General features: G+C 38.5%; 3 protein-coding genes across 3 annotated transcripts; all 3 read right to left on the reverse strand.

Moving 5' to 3' along the window:
- Positions 1-1,007: 1,007 nt before the first annotated feature.
- Positions 1,008-1,485, reverse strand: LOC144422123 (uncharacterized). The gene is made up of 3 exons (XM_078111949.1): positions 1,410-1,485; positions 1,100-1,336; positions 1,008-1,022 (listed from the first exon to the last, which is right to left on the reverse strand). The coding sequence occupies exons 1-3, from the start codon at positions 1,470-1,472 to the stop codon at positions 1,008-1,010; spliced, it is 315 nt and encodes a 104-aa protein (XP_077968075.1). The 5' UTR covers positions 1,473-1,485.
- A 2,442-nt stretch (positions 1,486-3,927) lies between these two features.
- LOC144422185 (uncharacterized) lies at positions 3,928-5,768 on the reverse strand. The gene is made up of 3 exons (XM_078112078.1): positions 5,644-5,768; positions 5,315-5,566; positions 3,928-5,046 (listed from the first exon to the last, which is right to left on the reverse strand). The coding sequence occupies exons 2-3, from the start codon at positions 5,387-5,389 to the stop codon at positions 4,060-4,062; spliced, it is 1,062 nt and encodes a 353-aa protein (XP_077968204.1). The 5' UTR covers positions 5,390-5,566; positions 5,644-5,768; the 3' UTR covers positions 3,928-4,059.
- A 2,821-nt stretch (positions 5,769-8,589) lies between these two features.
- Positions 8,590-10,575, reverse strand: LOC144422088 (uncharacterized). Its single transcript, XM_078111892.1, has 4 exons — positions 10,499-10,575; positions 10,189-10,425; positions 9,860-10,111; positions 8,590-9,591 (listed from the first exon to the last, which is right to left on the reverse strand). The coding sequence occupies exons 1-4, from the start codon at positions 10,559-10,561 to the stop codon at positions 8,605-8,607; spliced, it is 1,539 nt and encodes a 512-aa protein (XP_077968018.1). The 5' UTR covers positions 10,562-10,575; the 3' UTR covers positions 8,590-8,604.
- Between the last annotated feature and the right edge of the window lie 5,847 nt (positions 10,576-16,422).

Here is a 16,422-nt window from a genome sequence, read left to right on the forward strand (position 1 = left end):
TCTCACTGCTGTTGTTTTTGACTCCATTTTCGAAAAACACCAAACTGATATTCGAATCCGTTGAACTTTCGTTTACTTTGAGGCAAATTGGTTGAACTCGATTTCTTCTATATGATTCACAGCATCCATGGAAAAGAGACGGAAGTCGGGCATTTCTACGCCAAATCACCCAAGATATATGAAGTAGAAGTAGCACGAATGCAAAGGTTAATAGCAATAAACCATGAATAATTAGCCATGACTGAATGGCCTCATTGCATCCTCTGTCAAAAGTTTCATTGAAATATTCTCCAAACGGGATTGGGGTATTTGCGACAGGACTTGTCGTAGTACCCAACATAGCAAATGTTGAAACGTCAGTAAAAAAGTTCTCAGAAGGTAAAGAACAATCTGATATATTGATGCCACACGATTGCGGTGTCCAATCCCGGTCGATACCCCTATCGTTGTCGATCTGGATCCAATCCTTGCGGGATTCACGTCCGCAGCATTGAAATGTACTCTGAAAATGACGGCAAATTAGCAAAGCATTGAAAACATATTTTGTATAAAATTGTGTATTCATCGATCCATGATATTTATCGGAAATTTGTTATTATATATATAAGTATTTTCAATATTAAAAATCACATTCATCGACGGGAATACAGATTATGCATGCGGATATATAACCAGATAATCGTGGGCGAGTGTTCAGAGACGCAATGTTCATGATGGCACTTTACCAACATTCTTTATATATATAACTTTCGCATTATATAAGATCTAACCTGATAAACGTCCATAATATTTCGATCCGTTGCCTCAGTAACCCAGGGTATTGCCGACTCCATCAGAGACGACATGTGGCTTCTTATTGGCGAATCCACGAGGAATAACAGTCCGCCTAAAGTAAGGCATAACACTATAACTATTCTCAAAACATAGATGAAACAAACTGATGCGTTCGGTTCTTTATCTGGAAAATCATCGATGATGCTCCTTTGACGATGAACACAAATCGACCCCTACAGTCCGATGACCTGGTTTGTAAAACACGACCTTATGTTATCAGTAATAAATACTCCAATAAACCACAATATGAGTTACTGATATTTACCAAAATTATCTCCAAGATATTTGCGAAAGCAATAAGGAAATTCCACGAAACGTCACCGAAACTTGTACCCACGCTGGGAAGGTACACAAAGATATCAGCACGCTTGATAACTCCGGAGAATTCTCCGCGATCAAACACGCCAGACTCAGCAAGATGAGCGAGAATTGCCCAAACCAGCAAGATGAATCCAAACAGAATACAGACAAATAGGTTGAACACATACCAGAAGAAAGAAATCTGCGATAAAAAACACATGTAATTTATGAATTCCAACTTGGGTTCTTCTTCATTTTATCAGGTATAAACTAACCTTCTCTGATCTTGTTCTCGTTATTACAAAACGTCTAGAAGGCATATTGATCAAATGATCCATATCATAACCGATGATCTAGAAAGATTCCGGTCAAATGATGGTTTATTTTCATTTTCACTCTTTTTCATGAAACAGTCAATATTGTGACGTCACAAAACACTTATGTTTTTATTTGCAACGCCAACTTGAAACAAAAAATATCAGCCTACCAGAACACTATGATTTTGAAGTTCAAATAAATATGTTAAACATTCTTCGTACAGAGTATGGTATTTCGCCGGAGTATGAGAAGTGCGAGGAGGCTCTGATATTGATAATAATTAAAATGCACCCGATGAACTTATTAGACTCGACCATACTAACATATATACGCAAGGCGCTTAGAAATGCGACGGAAAGCGTATTCGTAACGACTATCGCGATGTGTAATTCCAACAAAAACTACAAGGTCATGGAAGTGCTAAGTGCGTCCGTTGTATGAACAAAACTGTGACACTTCCAAAAATCACATTTTAAATGGCATCGCTCTCACGTATATTCGTTCCTAGTCGCGATTTCTCCCGTTCTCTTTCCTGTGGCATTTCACAACACCACTCAGAGCAACATTCAGTTTATTTCATCAAGCGAAGTTCGTCAAATATTCATGGAAAGTTTTTTGCCGCTTTGTTTTCTTCTATGCATTTCTACCGTGATAATGTGTTTATTCTCTAGAAATAATCCTCCATCGCCACCAAGTTTATCGCGGGAAAACTATTTACAACTCGAAGAAAATACCAGAACACAAGAGCAAAATTTGATGTGGAATTTTACGACTGCTTTGGAACCTTTAAAAAATTTGAATGTTGTATTGATTCTAATAGTTCGAAGTCTTGGATGTTCTATTTTCGCTTTATCTGTACCTTTGATTTCATCTATGATGTTGGGAACATTTCTCAACATGTCTGATTCGTATCCAGGAGCTATACGAATAGTAGGAGCACTACTTTCAGCGATTGGATCTATCGTTGTCGGTTGGTTGTTGGATTATTCCAAATTTAAGAAAGAAATAACAGTAGTTTGTAAGTTGTTAAACAGAATTATTTTGATATTATTTTCAAATGAAAACATCCTATGTGGAAACATTTCCGCGATGGATTGTTAACAAATTTTGGTACTCCTGAAGTATGCGCACCAAGATGTCGCATAACCTGAACCCTAACCTGGTACACAACCTGAGTTCAGGTTGTGCGCCATCTTGGAGCGCATACTTCAGGAGGTCCCAAATTTGTTAACAATCCATCGCGGATATGTTGTTATAATATCTTTCAAAAATATTTAATCCTGACAAACAGCGAAACCACGGTATCTGGTCTACTTTTTTCGGACAAGTTTGTCATATTTATTTACAGGCGTGATTTCGCTCCAAATCCGGCTTTACATAAGCCTGTGGGTGCAAATGCTCGAGGTTGCAAATGTACGTGGGTGCAAATAAACATTGGAGTAAACAAATGTCTGAGGGTGCAAATGCCGCGAGTGGAATTGTCGGCTGGTGAAAATGCCCATGGGTCCAATGAAAACTCACAAGTTCAAATATCTTGGGTGCAGTTTATGACTGAAAATGTACAGGTGCCAATCTACGTGGATACAAATGTGCTGTCACTCTAATTTTTAACGCGTCGTAAAGCGCAATAATGAACATTGCCTTTCTCACTTAACTAATCTTTAATGCTCTCTACTTCGTTGCAGGTGTCACTGGGATGCTCATCTGTGCCGTGGGAGTGTTCATTGGACATCTTTTCGGCCTTGTTTACTTAGTAACTATTTCATATCCATCGGCAAATATGTTTAATACGTTAGTTGGAGTATGCTGTACTGAACTTATTCTGAAAATAGGATATCCGAGCAATCCATTTATTATGATATCTTGGTTTCACATAACTACCGGAGTATTGGTTTTTAGGTATTCTGTTATAATAAGATCACTTATGAAGATAGTGAACGATGCGTCTGCAGCTGCCTTACCAGCAGTTGCAAGCTGTTTGGCGCTTGTTTTAGTTACAGCGTTGAGGTCGGATTATAGAAGAAGCAAAACTGAAGAATAGGGAGTAATATGAGAAACTAAGACATAAAATTATCTGAATTCATCTAAAAGTGACTGGTTGATTTCGTCTGATTTTGAATGCTGCAAAGGACTTTTGAGAACAGTTTTCCAGCAATATAGTATTAAAGCAAATGCGTATTGTATTTCAGTTACTATAACAATAGAACAATTAAATGAACATTATTAAATTGTGACTCCGACTTCTCAAGCTCGGGACATAACAAGATTTTTGAAAACTTTCGTGCACTCGCGACATTTTTCTAGTTTTGATCAAAATGTTAAGTTGACTGAACGGCGTTTAGTTTCTGTTGGTAATTGTAAAATCCCCACTTTCAGAAGCCTCAAATGTCGAATATGAATGCATGAAATTTGACGGTCATTTCATTATCATTAGAAAACATGAAAAATTGCCTGATTAAGTAATGACAAAACACATTTGCGGTTTGTGTACGTTTTTATTAAATAAAAGAAAAATAGAAGTATGATTTAAAATTTCCACTCCCGGACCAAGTCTAGGAGTTGTGCCCTGATCTATAGGTGCACAGGACAGCGAGGCGTGGTATTACATTACCATTCCTCAAGACTCTCCAAGCTAACAATGGAGAGTTTGTCACCATTGATACTTCGTTTAACTTTTGGAGCGTCTGATTGCACTGGCGTTACCCATGTGTCTGTAGTAGGAACAGGTTCAGGGAAATCCAGTTCGGGAGCTCTAAAGGTGACGACGATATCCTTATGAAACTTCAGGAACTGGGGTGGCATCTTAGCAGGTGTAGGAGGTCGTGGCCTAGCCTCATCACGTAAGTTTATGCCGCCGTTTTCAAAGTAATCTTTGAGAGACAAGCTTCTCGAAGATCGGCTGATTTTGGCCCTTCCTCTCCAAGTTTTAGGGCTGTTTTTAATTTCGTTTATGGTACTCATTACTGGTGGTGGATTGTCTATTGGAGTGAGCATTCTGCTTTCAAGTTGCACTCGTGACGTTGAAGGCAATTCAGGCATTTTACTAATTACATGATTGTTCTCCAAACTGGAAACATTGCTAAGGTTCATAGTCTCACTGCTGTTGTTTTTGACTCCATTTTCGAAAAACACCAAACTGATATTCGAATCCGTTGAACTTTCGTTTACTTTGAGGCAAATTGGTTGAACTCGATTTCTTCTATATGATTCACAGCATCCACGGAAAAGATACGGAAGTCGGGCATTTCTACGCCAAATCACCCAAGATATATGAAGTAGAAGTAGCACGAATGCAAAGGTTAATAGCAATAAACCATGAATAATTAGCCATGACTGAATGGCCTCATTGCATCCTCTGTCAAAAGTTTCAATGAAATATTCTCCAAACGGGATTGGGGTATTTGCGACAGGACTTGTCGTAGTACCCAACATAGCAAATGTTGAAACGTCAGTAAAAAAGTTCTCAGAAGGTAAAGAACAATCTGATATATTGATGCAACAGGATTGCGGTGTCCAATCCCGGACGATACCCCTATCGTTGTCGATCTGGATCCAATCCTTGCGGGATTCACGTCCGCAGCATTGAAATGTACTCTGAAAATGACGGCAAATTAGCAAAGCATTGAAAACATATTTTGTATAAAATTGTGTATTCATCGATCCATGATATTTATCGGAAATTTGTTATTATATATATAAGTATTTTCAATATTAAAAATCACATTCATCGACGGGAATACAGATTATGCATGCGGATATATAACCAGATAATCGTGGGCGAGTGTTCAGAGACGCAATGTTCATGATGGCACTTTACCAACATTCTTTATATATATAACTTTCGCATTATATAAGATCTAACCTGATAAACGTCCATAATATTTCGATCCGTTGCCTCAGTAACCCAGGGTATTGCCGACTCCATCAGAGACGACATGTGGCTTCTTATTGGCGAATCCACGAGGAATAACAGTCCGCCTAAAGTAAGGCATAACACTATAACTATTCTCAAAACATAGATGAAACAAACTGATGCGTTCGGTTCTTTATCTGGAAAATCATCGATGATGCTCCTTTGACGATGAACACAAATCGCCCCATACAGTCCGATGACCTGGTTTGTAAAACACGACCTTAGGTTATCAGTAATAAATACTCCAATAAACCACAATATGAGTTACTGATATTTACCAAAATTATCTCCAAGATATTTGCGAAAGCAATAAGGAAATTCCACGAAACGTCACCGAAACTTGTACCCACGCTGGGAAGGTACACAAAGATATCAGCACGCTTGATAACTCCGGAGAATTCTCCGCGATCATACACGCCAGACTCAGCAAGATGAGCGAGAATTGCCCAAATTAGCAAGATGAATCCAAACAGAATACAGACAAATAGGTTGAACACATACCAGAAGAAAAAAATCTGCGATAAAAAACACATGTAATTTATGAATTCCAACTTGGGTTCTTCTTCATTTTATCAGGTATAAACTAACCTTCTCTGATCTTGTTCTCGTTATTACAAAACGTCTAGAAGGCATATTGATCAAATGATCCATATCATAACCGATGATCTAGGAAGATTCCGGTCAAATAATGGTTTATTTTCATTTTCACTCTTTTTCATGAAACAGTCAATATTGTGACGTCACAAAACACTTATGTTTTTATTTGCGACGCCAACTTGAAACAAAAAATATCAGCCTACCAGAACACTATGATTTTGAAGTTCAAATAAATATGTTGAACATTCTTCGTACAGAGTATGGTATTTCGCCGGAGTATGAGAAGTGCGAGGAGGCTCTGATATTGATAATAATTAAAATGCACCCGATGAACTTATTAGACTCGACCATACTAACATATATACGCAAGGCGCTTAGAAATGCGACGGAAAGCGTATTCGTAACGACTATCGCGATGTGTATTTCCAACAAAAACTACAAGGTCATGGAAGTGCTAAGTGCGTCCGTTGTATGAACAAAACTGTGACACTTCCAATAATCACATTTTAAATGGCATCGCTCTCACGTATATTCGTTCCTAGTCGCGATTTCTCCCGTTCTCTTTCCTGTGGCATTTCACAACACCACTCAGAGCAACATTCAGTTTATTTCATCAAGCGAAGTTCGTCAAATATTCATGGGAAGTTTTTTGCCGCTTTGTTTTCTTCTATGCATTTCTACCGTGATAATGTGTTTATTCTCTAGAAATAATCCTCCATCGCCACCAAGTTTATCGCGGGAAAACTATTTACAACTCGAAGAAAATACCAGAACACAAGAGCAAAATTTGATGGGGAATTTTACGACTGCTTTGGAACCTTTAAAAAATTTGAATGTTGTATTGATTCTAATAGTTCGAAGTCTTGGATGTTCTATTTTCGCTTTATCTGTACCTTTGATTTCATCTATGATGTTGGGAACATTTCTCAACATGTCTGATTCGTATCCAGGAGCTATACGAATAGTAGGAGCACTACTTTCAGCGATTGGATCTATCGTTGTCGGTTGGTTGTTGGGTTATTCCAAATTTAAGAAAGAAATAACAGTAGTTTGTAAGTTGTTAAACAGAATTATTTTGATATTATTTTCAAATTAAAACATCCTATGTGGAAACATTTCCGCGATGGATTGTTAACAAATTTTGGTACTCCTGAAGTATGCGCACCAAGATGTCGCATAACCTGAACCCTAACCTGGTAAACAACTTGAGTTCAGGTTGTGCGCCATCTTGGGGCGCATACTTCAGGAGGTCCCAAATTTGTTAACAATCCATCGCGGATATGTTGTTATAATATCTTTCAAAAATATTTAATCCTGACAAACAGCGAAACCACGGTATCTGGTCTACTTTTTTCGGACAAGTTTGTCATATTTATTTACAGGCGTGATTTCGCTCTAAATTCGGCTTTACATAAGCCTGTGGGTGCAAATGCTCGAGGTTGCAAATGTACGCGGGTGCAAATAAACATTGGAGTAAACAAATGTCTGAGGGTGCAAATGCCGCGAGTGGAATTGTCGGTTGGTGAAAATGCCCATGGGTCCAATGAAAACTCACAAGTTCAAATATCTTGGGTGCAGTTTATGACTGAAAATGTACAGGTGCCAATCTACGTGGATACAAATGTGCTGTCACTCTAATTTTTAACGCGTCGTAAAGCGCAATAATGAACATTGCCTTTCTCACTTAACTAATCTTTAATGCTCTCTACTTCGTTGCAGGTGTCACTGGGATGCTCATCTGTGCCGTGGGAGTGTTCATTGGACATCTTTTCGGCCTTGTTTACTTAGTAACTATTTCATATCCATCGGCAAATATGTTTAATACGTTAGTTGGAGTATGATGTACTGAACTTATTCTGAAAATAGGATATCCGAGCAATCCATTTATTATGATATCTTGGTTTCACATAACTACCGGAGTATTGGTTTTTAGGTATTCTGTTATAATAAGATCACTTATGAAGATAGTGAACGATGCGTCTGCAGCTGCCTTACCAGCAGTTGCAAGCTGTTTGGCGCTTGTTTTAGTTACAGCGTTGAGGTCGGATTATAGAAGAAGCAAAACTGAAGAACAAGGAGTAATATGAGAAACTAAGACATAAAATTATCTGAATTCATCTAAAAGTGACTGGTTGATTTCGTCTGATTTTGAATGCTGCAAAGGACTTTTGAGAACAGTTTTCCAGCAATATAGTATTAAAGCAAATGCGTATTGTATTTCAGTTACTATAACAATAGAACAATTAAATGAACATTATTAAATTGTGACTCCGACTTCTCAAGCTCGGGACATAACAAGATTTTTGAAAACTTTCGTGCACTCGCGACATTTTTCTAGTTTTGATCAAAATGTTAAGTTGACTGAACGGCGTTTAGTTTCTGTTGGTAATTGTAAAATCCCCACTTTCAGAAGCCTCAAATGTCGAATATGAATGCATGAAATTTGACGGTCATTTCATTATCATTAGAAAACATGAAAAATTGCCTGACTTAAGTAATGACAAAACACATTTGTGGTTTGTGTACGTTTTTATTAAATAAAAGAAAAATAGAAGTATGATTTAAAATTTCCACTCCCGGACCAAGTCTAGGAGTTGTGCCCTGATCTATAGGTGCACAGGACAGCGAGGCGTGGTATTACATTACCAATCCTCAAGACTCTCCAAGCTAACAATGGAGAGTTTGTCACCATTGATACTTCGTTTAACTTTTGGAGCGTCTGATTGCACTGGCGTTACCCATGTGTCTGTAGTAGGAACAGGTTCAGGGAAATCCAGTTCGGGAGCTCTAAAGGTGACGACGATATCCTTATGAAACTTCAGGAACTGGGGTGGCATCTTAGCAGGTGTAGGAGGTCGTGGCCTAGCCTCATCACGTAAGTTTATGCCGCCGTTTTCAAAGTAATCTTTGAGAGACAAGCTTCTCGAAGATCGGCTGATTTTGGCCCTTCCTCTCCAAGTTTTAGGGCTGTTTTTAATTTCGTTTATGGTACTCATTACTGGTGGTGGATTGTCTATTGGAGTGAGCATTCTGCTTTCAAGTTGCACTCGTGACGTTGAAGGCAATTCAGGCATTTTACTAATAACATGATTGTTCTCCAAACTGGAAACATTGCTAAGGTTCATAGTCTCACTGCTGTTGTTTTTGACTCCATTTTCGAAAAACACCAAACTGATATTCGAATCCGTTGAACTTTCGTTTACTTTGAGGCAAATTGGTTGAACTCGATTTCTTCTATATGATTCACAGCATCCACGGAAAAGAGACGGAAGTCGGGCATTTCTACGCCAAATCACCCAAGATATATGAAGTAGAAGTAGCACGAATGCAAAGGTTAATAGCAATAAACCATGAATAATTAGCCATGACTGAATGGCCTCATTGCATCCTCTGTCAAAAGTTTCATTGAAATATTCTCCAAACGGGATTGGGGTATTTGCGACAGGACTTGTCGTAGTACCCAACATAGCAAATGTTGAAACGTCAGTAAAAAAGTTCTCAGAAGGTAAAGAACAATCTGATATATTGATGCAACAGGATTGCGGTGTCCAATCCCGGACGATACCCCTATCGTTGTCGATCTGGATCCAATCCTTGCGGGATTCACGTCCGCAGCATTGAAATGTACTCTGAAAATGACGGCAAATTAGCAAAGCATTGAAAACATATTTTGTATAAAATTGTGTATTCATCGATCCATGATATTTATCGGAAATTTGTTATTATATATATAAGTATTTTCAATATTAAAAATCACATTCATCGACGGGAATACAGATTATGCATGCGGATATATAACCAGATAATCGTGGGCGAGTGTTCAGAGACGCAATGTTCATGATGGCACTTTACCAACATTCTTTATATATATAACTTTCGCATTATATAAGATCTAACCTGATAAACGTCCATAATATTTCGATCCGTTGCCTCAGTAACCCAGGGTATTGCCGACTCCATCAGAGACGACATGTGGCTTCTTATTGGCGAATCCACGAGGAATAACAGTCCGCCTAAAGTAAGGCATAACACTATAACTATTCTCAAAACATAGATGAAACAAACTGATGCGTTCGGTTCTTTATCTGGAAAATCATCGATGATGCTCCTTTGACGATGAACACAAATCGCCCCATACAGTCCGATGACCTGGTTTGTAAAACACGACCTTAGGTTATCAGTAATAAATACTCCAATAAACCACAATATGAGTTACTGATATTTACCAAAATTATCTCCAAGATATTTGCGAAAGCAATAAGGAAATTCCACGAAACGTCACCGAAACTTGTACCCACGCTGGGAAGGTACACAAAGATATCAGCACGCTTGATAACTCCGGAGAATTCTCCGCGATCAAACACGCCAGACTCAGCAAGATGAGCGAGAATTGCCCAAACCAGCAAGATGAATCCAAACAGAATACAGACAAATAGGTTGAACACATACCAGAAGAAAGAAATCTGCGATAAAAAACACATGTAATTTATGAATTCCAACTTGGGTTCTTCTTCATTTTATCAGGTATAAACTAACCTTCTCTGATCTTGTTCTCGTTATTACAAAACGTCTAGAAGGCATATTGATCAAATGATCCATATAATAACCGATGATCTAGGAAGATTCCGGTCAAATAATGGTTTATTTTCATTTTCACTCTTTTTCATGAAACAGTCAATATTGTGACGTCACAAAACACTTATGTTTTTATTTGCAACGCCAACTTGAAACAAAAAATATCAGCCTACCAGAACACTATGATTTTGAAGTTCAAATAAATATGTTGAACATTCTTCGTACAGAGTATGGTATTTCGCCGGAGTATGAGAAGTGCGAGGAGGCTCTGATATTGATAATAATTAAAATGCACCCGATGAACTTATTAGACTCGACCATACTAACATATATACGCAAGGCGCTTAGAAATGCGACGGAAAGCGTATTCGTAACGACTATCGCGATGTGTATTTCCAACAAAAACTACAAGGTCATGGAAGTGCTAAGTGCGTCCGTTGTATGAACAAAACTGTGACACTTCCAAAAATCACATTTTAAATGGCATCGCTCTCACGTATATTCGTTCCTAGTCGCGATTTCTCCCGTTCTCTTTCCTGTGGCATTTCACAACACCACTCAGAGCAACATTCAGTTTATTTCATCAAGCGAAGTTCGTCAAATATTCATGGAAAGTTTTTTGCCGCTTTGTTTTCTTCTATGCATTTCTACCGTGATAATGTGTTTATTCTCTAGAAATAATCCTCCATCGCCACCAAGTTTATCGCGGGAAAACTATTTACAACTCGAAGAAAATACCAGAACACAAGAGCAAAATTTGATGGGGAATTTTACGACTGCTTTGGAACCTTTAAAAAATTTGAATGTTGTATTGATTCTAATAGTTCGAAGTCTTGGATGTTCTATTTTCGCTTTATCTGTACCTTTGATTTCATCTATGATGTTGGGAACATTTCTCAACATGTCTGATTCGTATCCAGGAGCTATACGAATAGTAGGAGCACTACTTTCAGCGATTGGATCTATCGTTGTCGGTTGGTTGTTGGATTATTCCAAATTTAAGAAAGAAATAACAGTAGTTTGTAAGTTGTCAAACAGAATTATTTTGATATTATTTTCAAATTAAAACATCCTATGTGGAAACATTTCTGCGATGGATTGTTAACAAATTTTGGTACTCCTGAAGTATGCGCACCAAGATGTCGCATAACCTGAACCCTAACCTGGTACACAACCTGAGTTCAGGTTGTGCGCCATCTTGGGGCGCATACTTCAGGAGGTCCCAAATTTGTTAACAATCCATCGCGGATATGTTGTTATAATATCTTTCAAAAATATTTAATCCTGACAAACAGCGAAACCACGGTATCTGGTCTACTTTTTTCGGACAAGTTTGTCATATTTATTTACAGGCGTGATTTCGCTCTAAATCCGGCTTTACATAAGCCTGTGGGTGCAAATGCTCGAGGTTGCAAATGTACGTGGGTGCAAATAAACATTGGAGTAAACAAATGTCTGAGGGTGCAAATGCCGCGAGTGGAATTGTCGGTTGGTGAAAATGCCCATGGGTCCAATGAAAACTCACAAGTTCAAATATCTTGGGTGCAGTTTATGACTGAAAATGTACAGGTGCCAATCTACGTGGATACAAATGTGCTGTCCCTCTAATTTTTAACGCGTCGTAAAGCGCAATAATGAACATTGCCTTTCTCACTTAACTAATCTTTAATGCTCTCTACTTCGTTGCAGGTGTCACTGGGATGCTCATCTGTGCCGTGGGAGTGTTCATTGGACATCTTTTCGGCCTTGTTTACTTAGTAACTATTTCATATCCATCGGCAAATATGTTTAATACGTTAGTTGGAGTATGCTGTACTGAACTTATTCTGGAAATAGGATATCCGAGCAATCCATTTATTATGATATCTTGGTTTCACATAACTACCGGAGTATTGGTTTTTAGGTATTCTGTTATAATAAGATCACTTATGAAGATAGTGAACGATGTGTCTGCAGCTGCCTTACCAGCAGTTGCAAGCTGTTTGGCGCTTGTTTTAGTTACAGCGTTGAGGTCGGATTATAGAAGAAGCAAAACTGAAGAACAAGGAGTAATATGAGAAACTAAGACATAAAATTATCTGAATTCATCTAAAAGTGACTGGTTGATTTCGTCTGATTTTGAATGCTGCAAAGGACTTTTGAGAACAGTTTTCCAGCAATATAGTATTAAAGCAAATGCGTATTGTATTTCAGTTACTATAACAATAGAACAATTAAATGAACATTATTAAATTGTGACTCCGACTTCTCAAGCTCGGGACATAACAAGATTTTTGAAAACTTTCGTGCACTCGCGACATTTTTCTAGTTTTGATCAAAATGTTAAGTTGACTGAACGGCGTTTAGTTTCTGTTGGTAATTGTAAAATCCCCACTTTCAGAAGCCTCAAATGTCGAATATGAATGCATGAAATTTGACGGTCATTTCATTATCATTAGAAAACATGAAAAATTGCCTGACTTAAGTAATGACAAAACACATTTGCGGTTTGTGTACGTTTTTATTAAATAAAAGAAAAATAGAAGTATGATTTAATATTTCCACTCCCGGACCAAGTCTAGGAGTTGTGCCCTGATCTATAGGTGCACAGGACAGCGAGGCGTGGTATTACATTACCATTCCTCAAGACTCTCCAAGCTAACAATGGAGAGTTTGTCACCATTGATACTTCGTTTAACTTTTGGAGCGTCTGATTGCACTGGCGTTACCCATGTGTCTGTAGTAGGAACAGGTTCAGGGAAATCCAGTTCGGGAGCTCTAAAGGTGACGACGATATCCTTATGAAACTTCAGGAACTGGGGTGGCATCTTAGCAGGTGTAGGAGGTCGTGGCCTAGCCTCATCACGTAAGTTTATGCCGCCGTTTTCAAAGTAATCTTTGAGAGACAAGCTTCTCGAAGATCGGCTGATTTTGGCCCTTCCTCTCCAAGTTTTAGGGCTGTTTTTAATTTCGTTTATGGTACTCATTACTGGTGGTGGATTGTCTATTGGAGTGAGCATTCTGCTTTCAAGTTGCACTCGTGACGTTGAAGGCAATTCAGGCATTTTACTAATTACATTATTGTTCTCCAAACTGGAAACATTGCTAAGGTTCATAGTCTCACTGCTGTTGTTTTTGACTCCATTTTCGAAAAACACCAAACTGATATTCGAATCCGTTGAACTTTCGTTTACTTTGAGGCAAATTGGTTGAACTCGATTTCTTCTATATGATTCACAGCATCCACGGAAAAGAGACGGAAGTCGGGCATTTCTACGCCAAATCACCCAAGATATATGAAGTAGAAGTAGCACGAATGCAAAGGTTAATAGCAATAAACCATGAATAATTAGCCATGACTGAATGGCCTTATTGCATCCTCTGTCAAAAGTTTCATTGAAATATTCTCCAAACGGGATTGGGGTATTTGCGACAGGACTTGTCGTAGTACCCAACATAGCAAATGTTGAAACGTCAGTAAAAAAGTTCTCAGAAGGTAAAGAACAATCTGATATATTGATGCAACAGGATTGCGGTGTCCAATCCCGGACGATACCCCTATCGTTGTCGATCTGGATCCAATCCTTGCGGGATTCACGTCCGCAGCATTGAAATGTACTCTGAAAATGACGGCAAATTAGCAAAGCATTGAAAACATATTTTGTATAAAATTGTGTATTCATCGATCCATGATATTTATCGGAAATTTGTTATTATATATATAGGTATTTTCAATATTAAAAATCACATTCATCGACGGGAATACAGATTATGCATGCGGATATATAACCAGATAATCGTGGGCGAGTGTTCAGAGACGGAATGTTCATGATGGCACTTTACCAACATTCTTTATATATATAACTTTCGCATTATATAAGATCTAACCTGATAAACGTCCATAATATTTCGATCCGTTGTCTCAGTAACCCAGGGTATTGCCGACTCCATCAGAGACGACATGTGGCTTCTTATTGGCGAATCCACGAGGAATAACAGTCCGCCTAAAGTAAGGCATAACACTATAACTATTCTCAAAACATAGATGAAACAAACTGATGCGTTCGGTTCTTTATCTGGAAAATCATCGATGATGCTCCTTTGACGATGAACACAAATCGCCCCATACAGTCCGATGACCTGGTTTGTAAAACACGACCTTAGGTTATCAGTAATAAATACTCCAATAAACCACAATATGAGTTACTGATATTTACCAAAATTATCTCCAAGATGACTGCGAAAGCAACAAGAAAATTCCACGAAACTCGGAGGCGCAGTTCTTACCACTTCATGGCAGCTCCTGCCACGAACGAACCGCGGCAGCTCTTGCCATGGTTTTATAGCGCTATTCAGTATTCAGTAATCAGTATTAACGGTATATTCACAAATTAATGTACCAGATTTTAATTGATCATGTGGAATTATATCTACTTAAACCCTAACCCCAAATCAATCAAAACTGTATCCATAAGAAAAACGTTCCAACTTACCCAATATTTGTCACCATAATAGACAGCCCTGTCTTTACGGCCCACCTGCCGCGGTTACGGCAGCAAAATTTTACCTGCCATTGGTTTTCAATTTGCTGCCGCGGTAACGGCAGCTCGACATTGGTTTGTGGCAGCTAAAAAGTCAGTTGCCATGAGTTTGGCCGTAGCGGCCATGGTATGGAAATACCGCCATGGTTTTGCGGCAGCTGCAGATGCCACAGAATACTTAAAACTGCACTTGGAAACTCGTACCCACGCTGGGAAGGTACACAAAGATATCAGCACGCTTGATTACTCCGGAGAATTCTCCGCGATCAAACACGCCATCCTCAGCAAGATGAGCGAGAATTGCCCAAACCAGCAAGATGAATCCAAACAGAATGCAGAGAAATAGGTTGAACACATACCAGAGGAAAGAAATCTGCGATTGTAAACACATGTAATTTATGAATTCCAACTTGGGTTCTTCTTCATTTTATCAGGTATAAACTAACCTTCTCTGATCTTGTTCTCGTTATTACAAAACGTCTAGAAGGCATATTGATCAAATGATCCATATCATAACCGATAATCTAGGAAGATTCCGGTCAAATAATGGTTTATTTTCATTTTCACTCTTTTTTATTTATGAAATAGTGAACATTGTGACGTCTCAAAACAATTATGTTTTATTTGCAAAGCCAACTTGAAACAAAAAATAACTGCATACCAGAACACTATGAATTTGAAGTTTAAACAAATATGTTGAATATTCTTCGTACAGAGTATGGCATTTCGCCGGAGTATGAGAAGTGCGAAGAGGCTCTGATATTGGTAATAATTAAGATGCATCCGATGAACTTAATAGACTCGACCATACTAACATACGTAAGGCGCTTAGAAATGCGACGGAAAGCGCATTCGCAACGTCTATCGCGATGTGTATTTCTAACAAAAACTACAAGGGCATGGAAGTGCTGAGTGCGTCGGTTATATGAACAAAACTGTGACACATCCAATAATCACCATTTAAATGAAATTCTTCGTGAGGGGAAACGGATTGGCACGTGGACAGCCAGTTTTTATCTTTAGGACAACGCTCTCACGTAGATTCGTTCTGAATAAGATACTAACATACAAACTCAATGATAGTTAATAAGCATGTACGGGCAGTGTGTTCCGTTAGCTCGAGACTAGTTGAGATAGGCTTCAAATAGTTAGACATTAGCAGCCATTTTTCAGATTGTTTTATATTATGGCACACCAAAAAGGTCTAAGGTTAGACCTTAACAACTAACTTATCAGGGGAAGCTGACTGGCGAGTCGCAGGTTAATATACTAGAATCATCTTGACATCTATGGGAACGGATTTTCATATTATTTATCTCAAGGGAATGACAAGATGGCGAACTATAGTCTCTTGCCAGTCCGTGC

This window comes from Styela clava, chromosome 4, assembly GCF_964204865.1.
Source record: "Styela clava chromosome 4, kaStyClav1.hap1.2, whole genome shotgun sequence".
Lineage (NCBI taxonomy): Eukaryota > Metazoa > Chordata > Ascidiacea > Stolidobranchia > Styelidae > Styela > Styela clava.

What these genes read in the sequence shown, in the direction of transcription:
- LOC144422088 (XM_078111892.1), bottom strand. Translation starts at nt 10,561, where the DNA reads ATGGATCATTTGATCAATATGCCTTCTAGACGTTTTGTAATAACGAGA. An exon ending in CGAGAACAAGATCAGAGAAG is followed by an intron (nt 10,426 to 10,498) that starts GTTAGTTTATAC and finishes TTTTTATCGCAG; the next exon opens with ATTTCTTTCTTCTGGTATGT. An exon ending in ATATCTTGGAGATAATTTTG is followed by an intron (nt 10,112 to 10,188) that starts GTAAATATCAGT and finishes TTTACAAACCAG; the next exon opens with GTCATCGGACTGTATGGGGC.
- LOC144422185 (XM_078112078.1), bottom strand. Translation starts at nt 5,389, where the DNA reads ATGTCGTCTCTGATGGAGTCGGCAATACCCTGGGTTACTGAGGCAACG. An exon ending in ATATTATGGACGTTTATCAG is followed by an intron (nt 5,047 to 5,314) that starts GTTAGATCTTAT and finishes CGTCATTTTCAG; the next exon opens with AGTACATTTCAATGCTGCGG.
- LOC144422123 (XM_078111949.1), bottom strand. Translation starts at nt 1,472, where the DNA reads ATGGATCATTTGATCAATATGCCTTCTAGACGTTTTGTAATAACGAGA. An exon ending in CGAGAACAAGATCAGAGAAG is followed by an intron (nt 1,337 to 1,409) that starts GTTAGTTTATAC and finishes TTTTTATCGCAG; the next exon opens with ATTTCTTTCTTCTGGTATGT.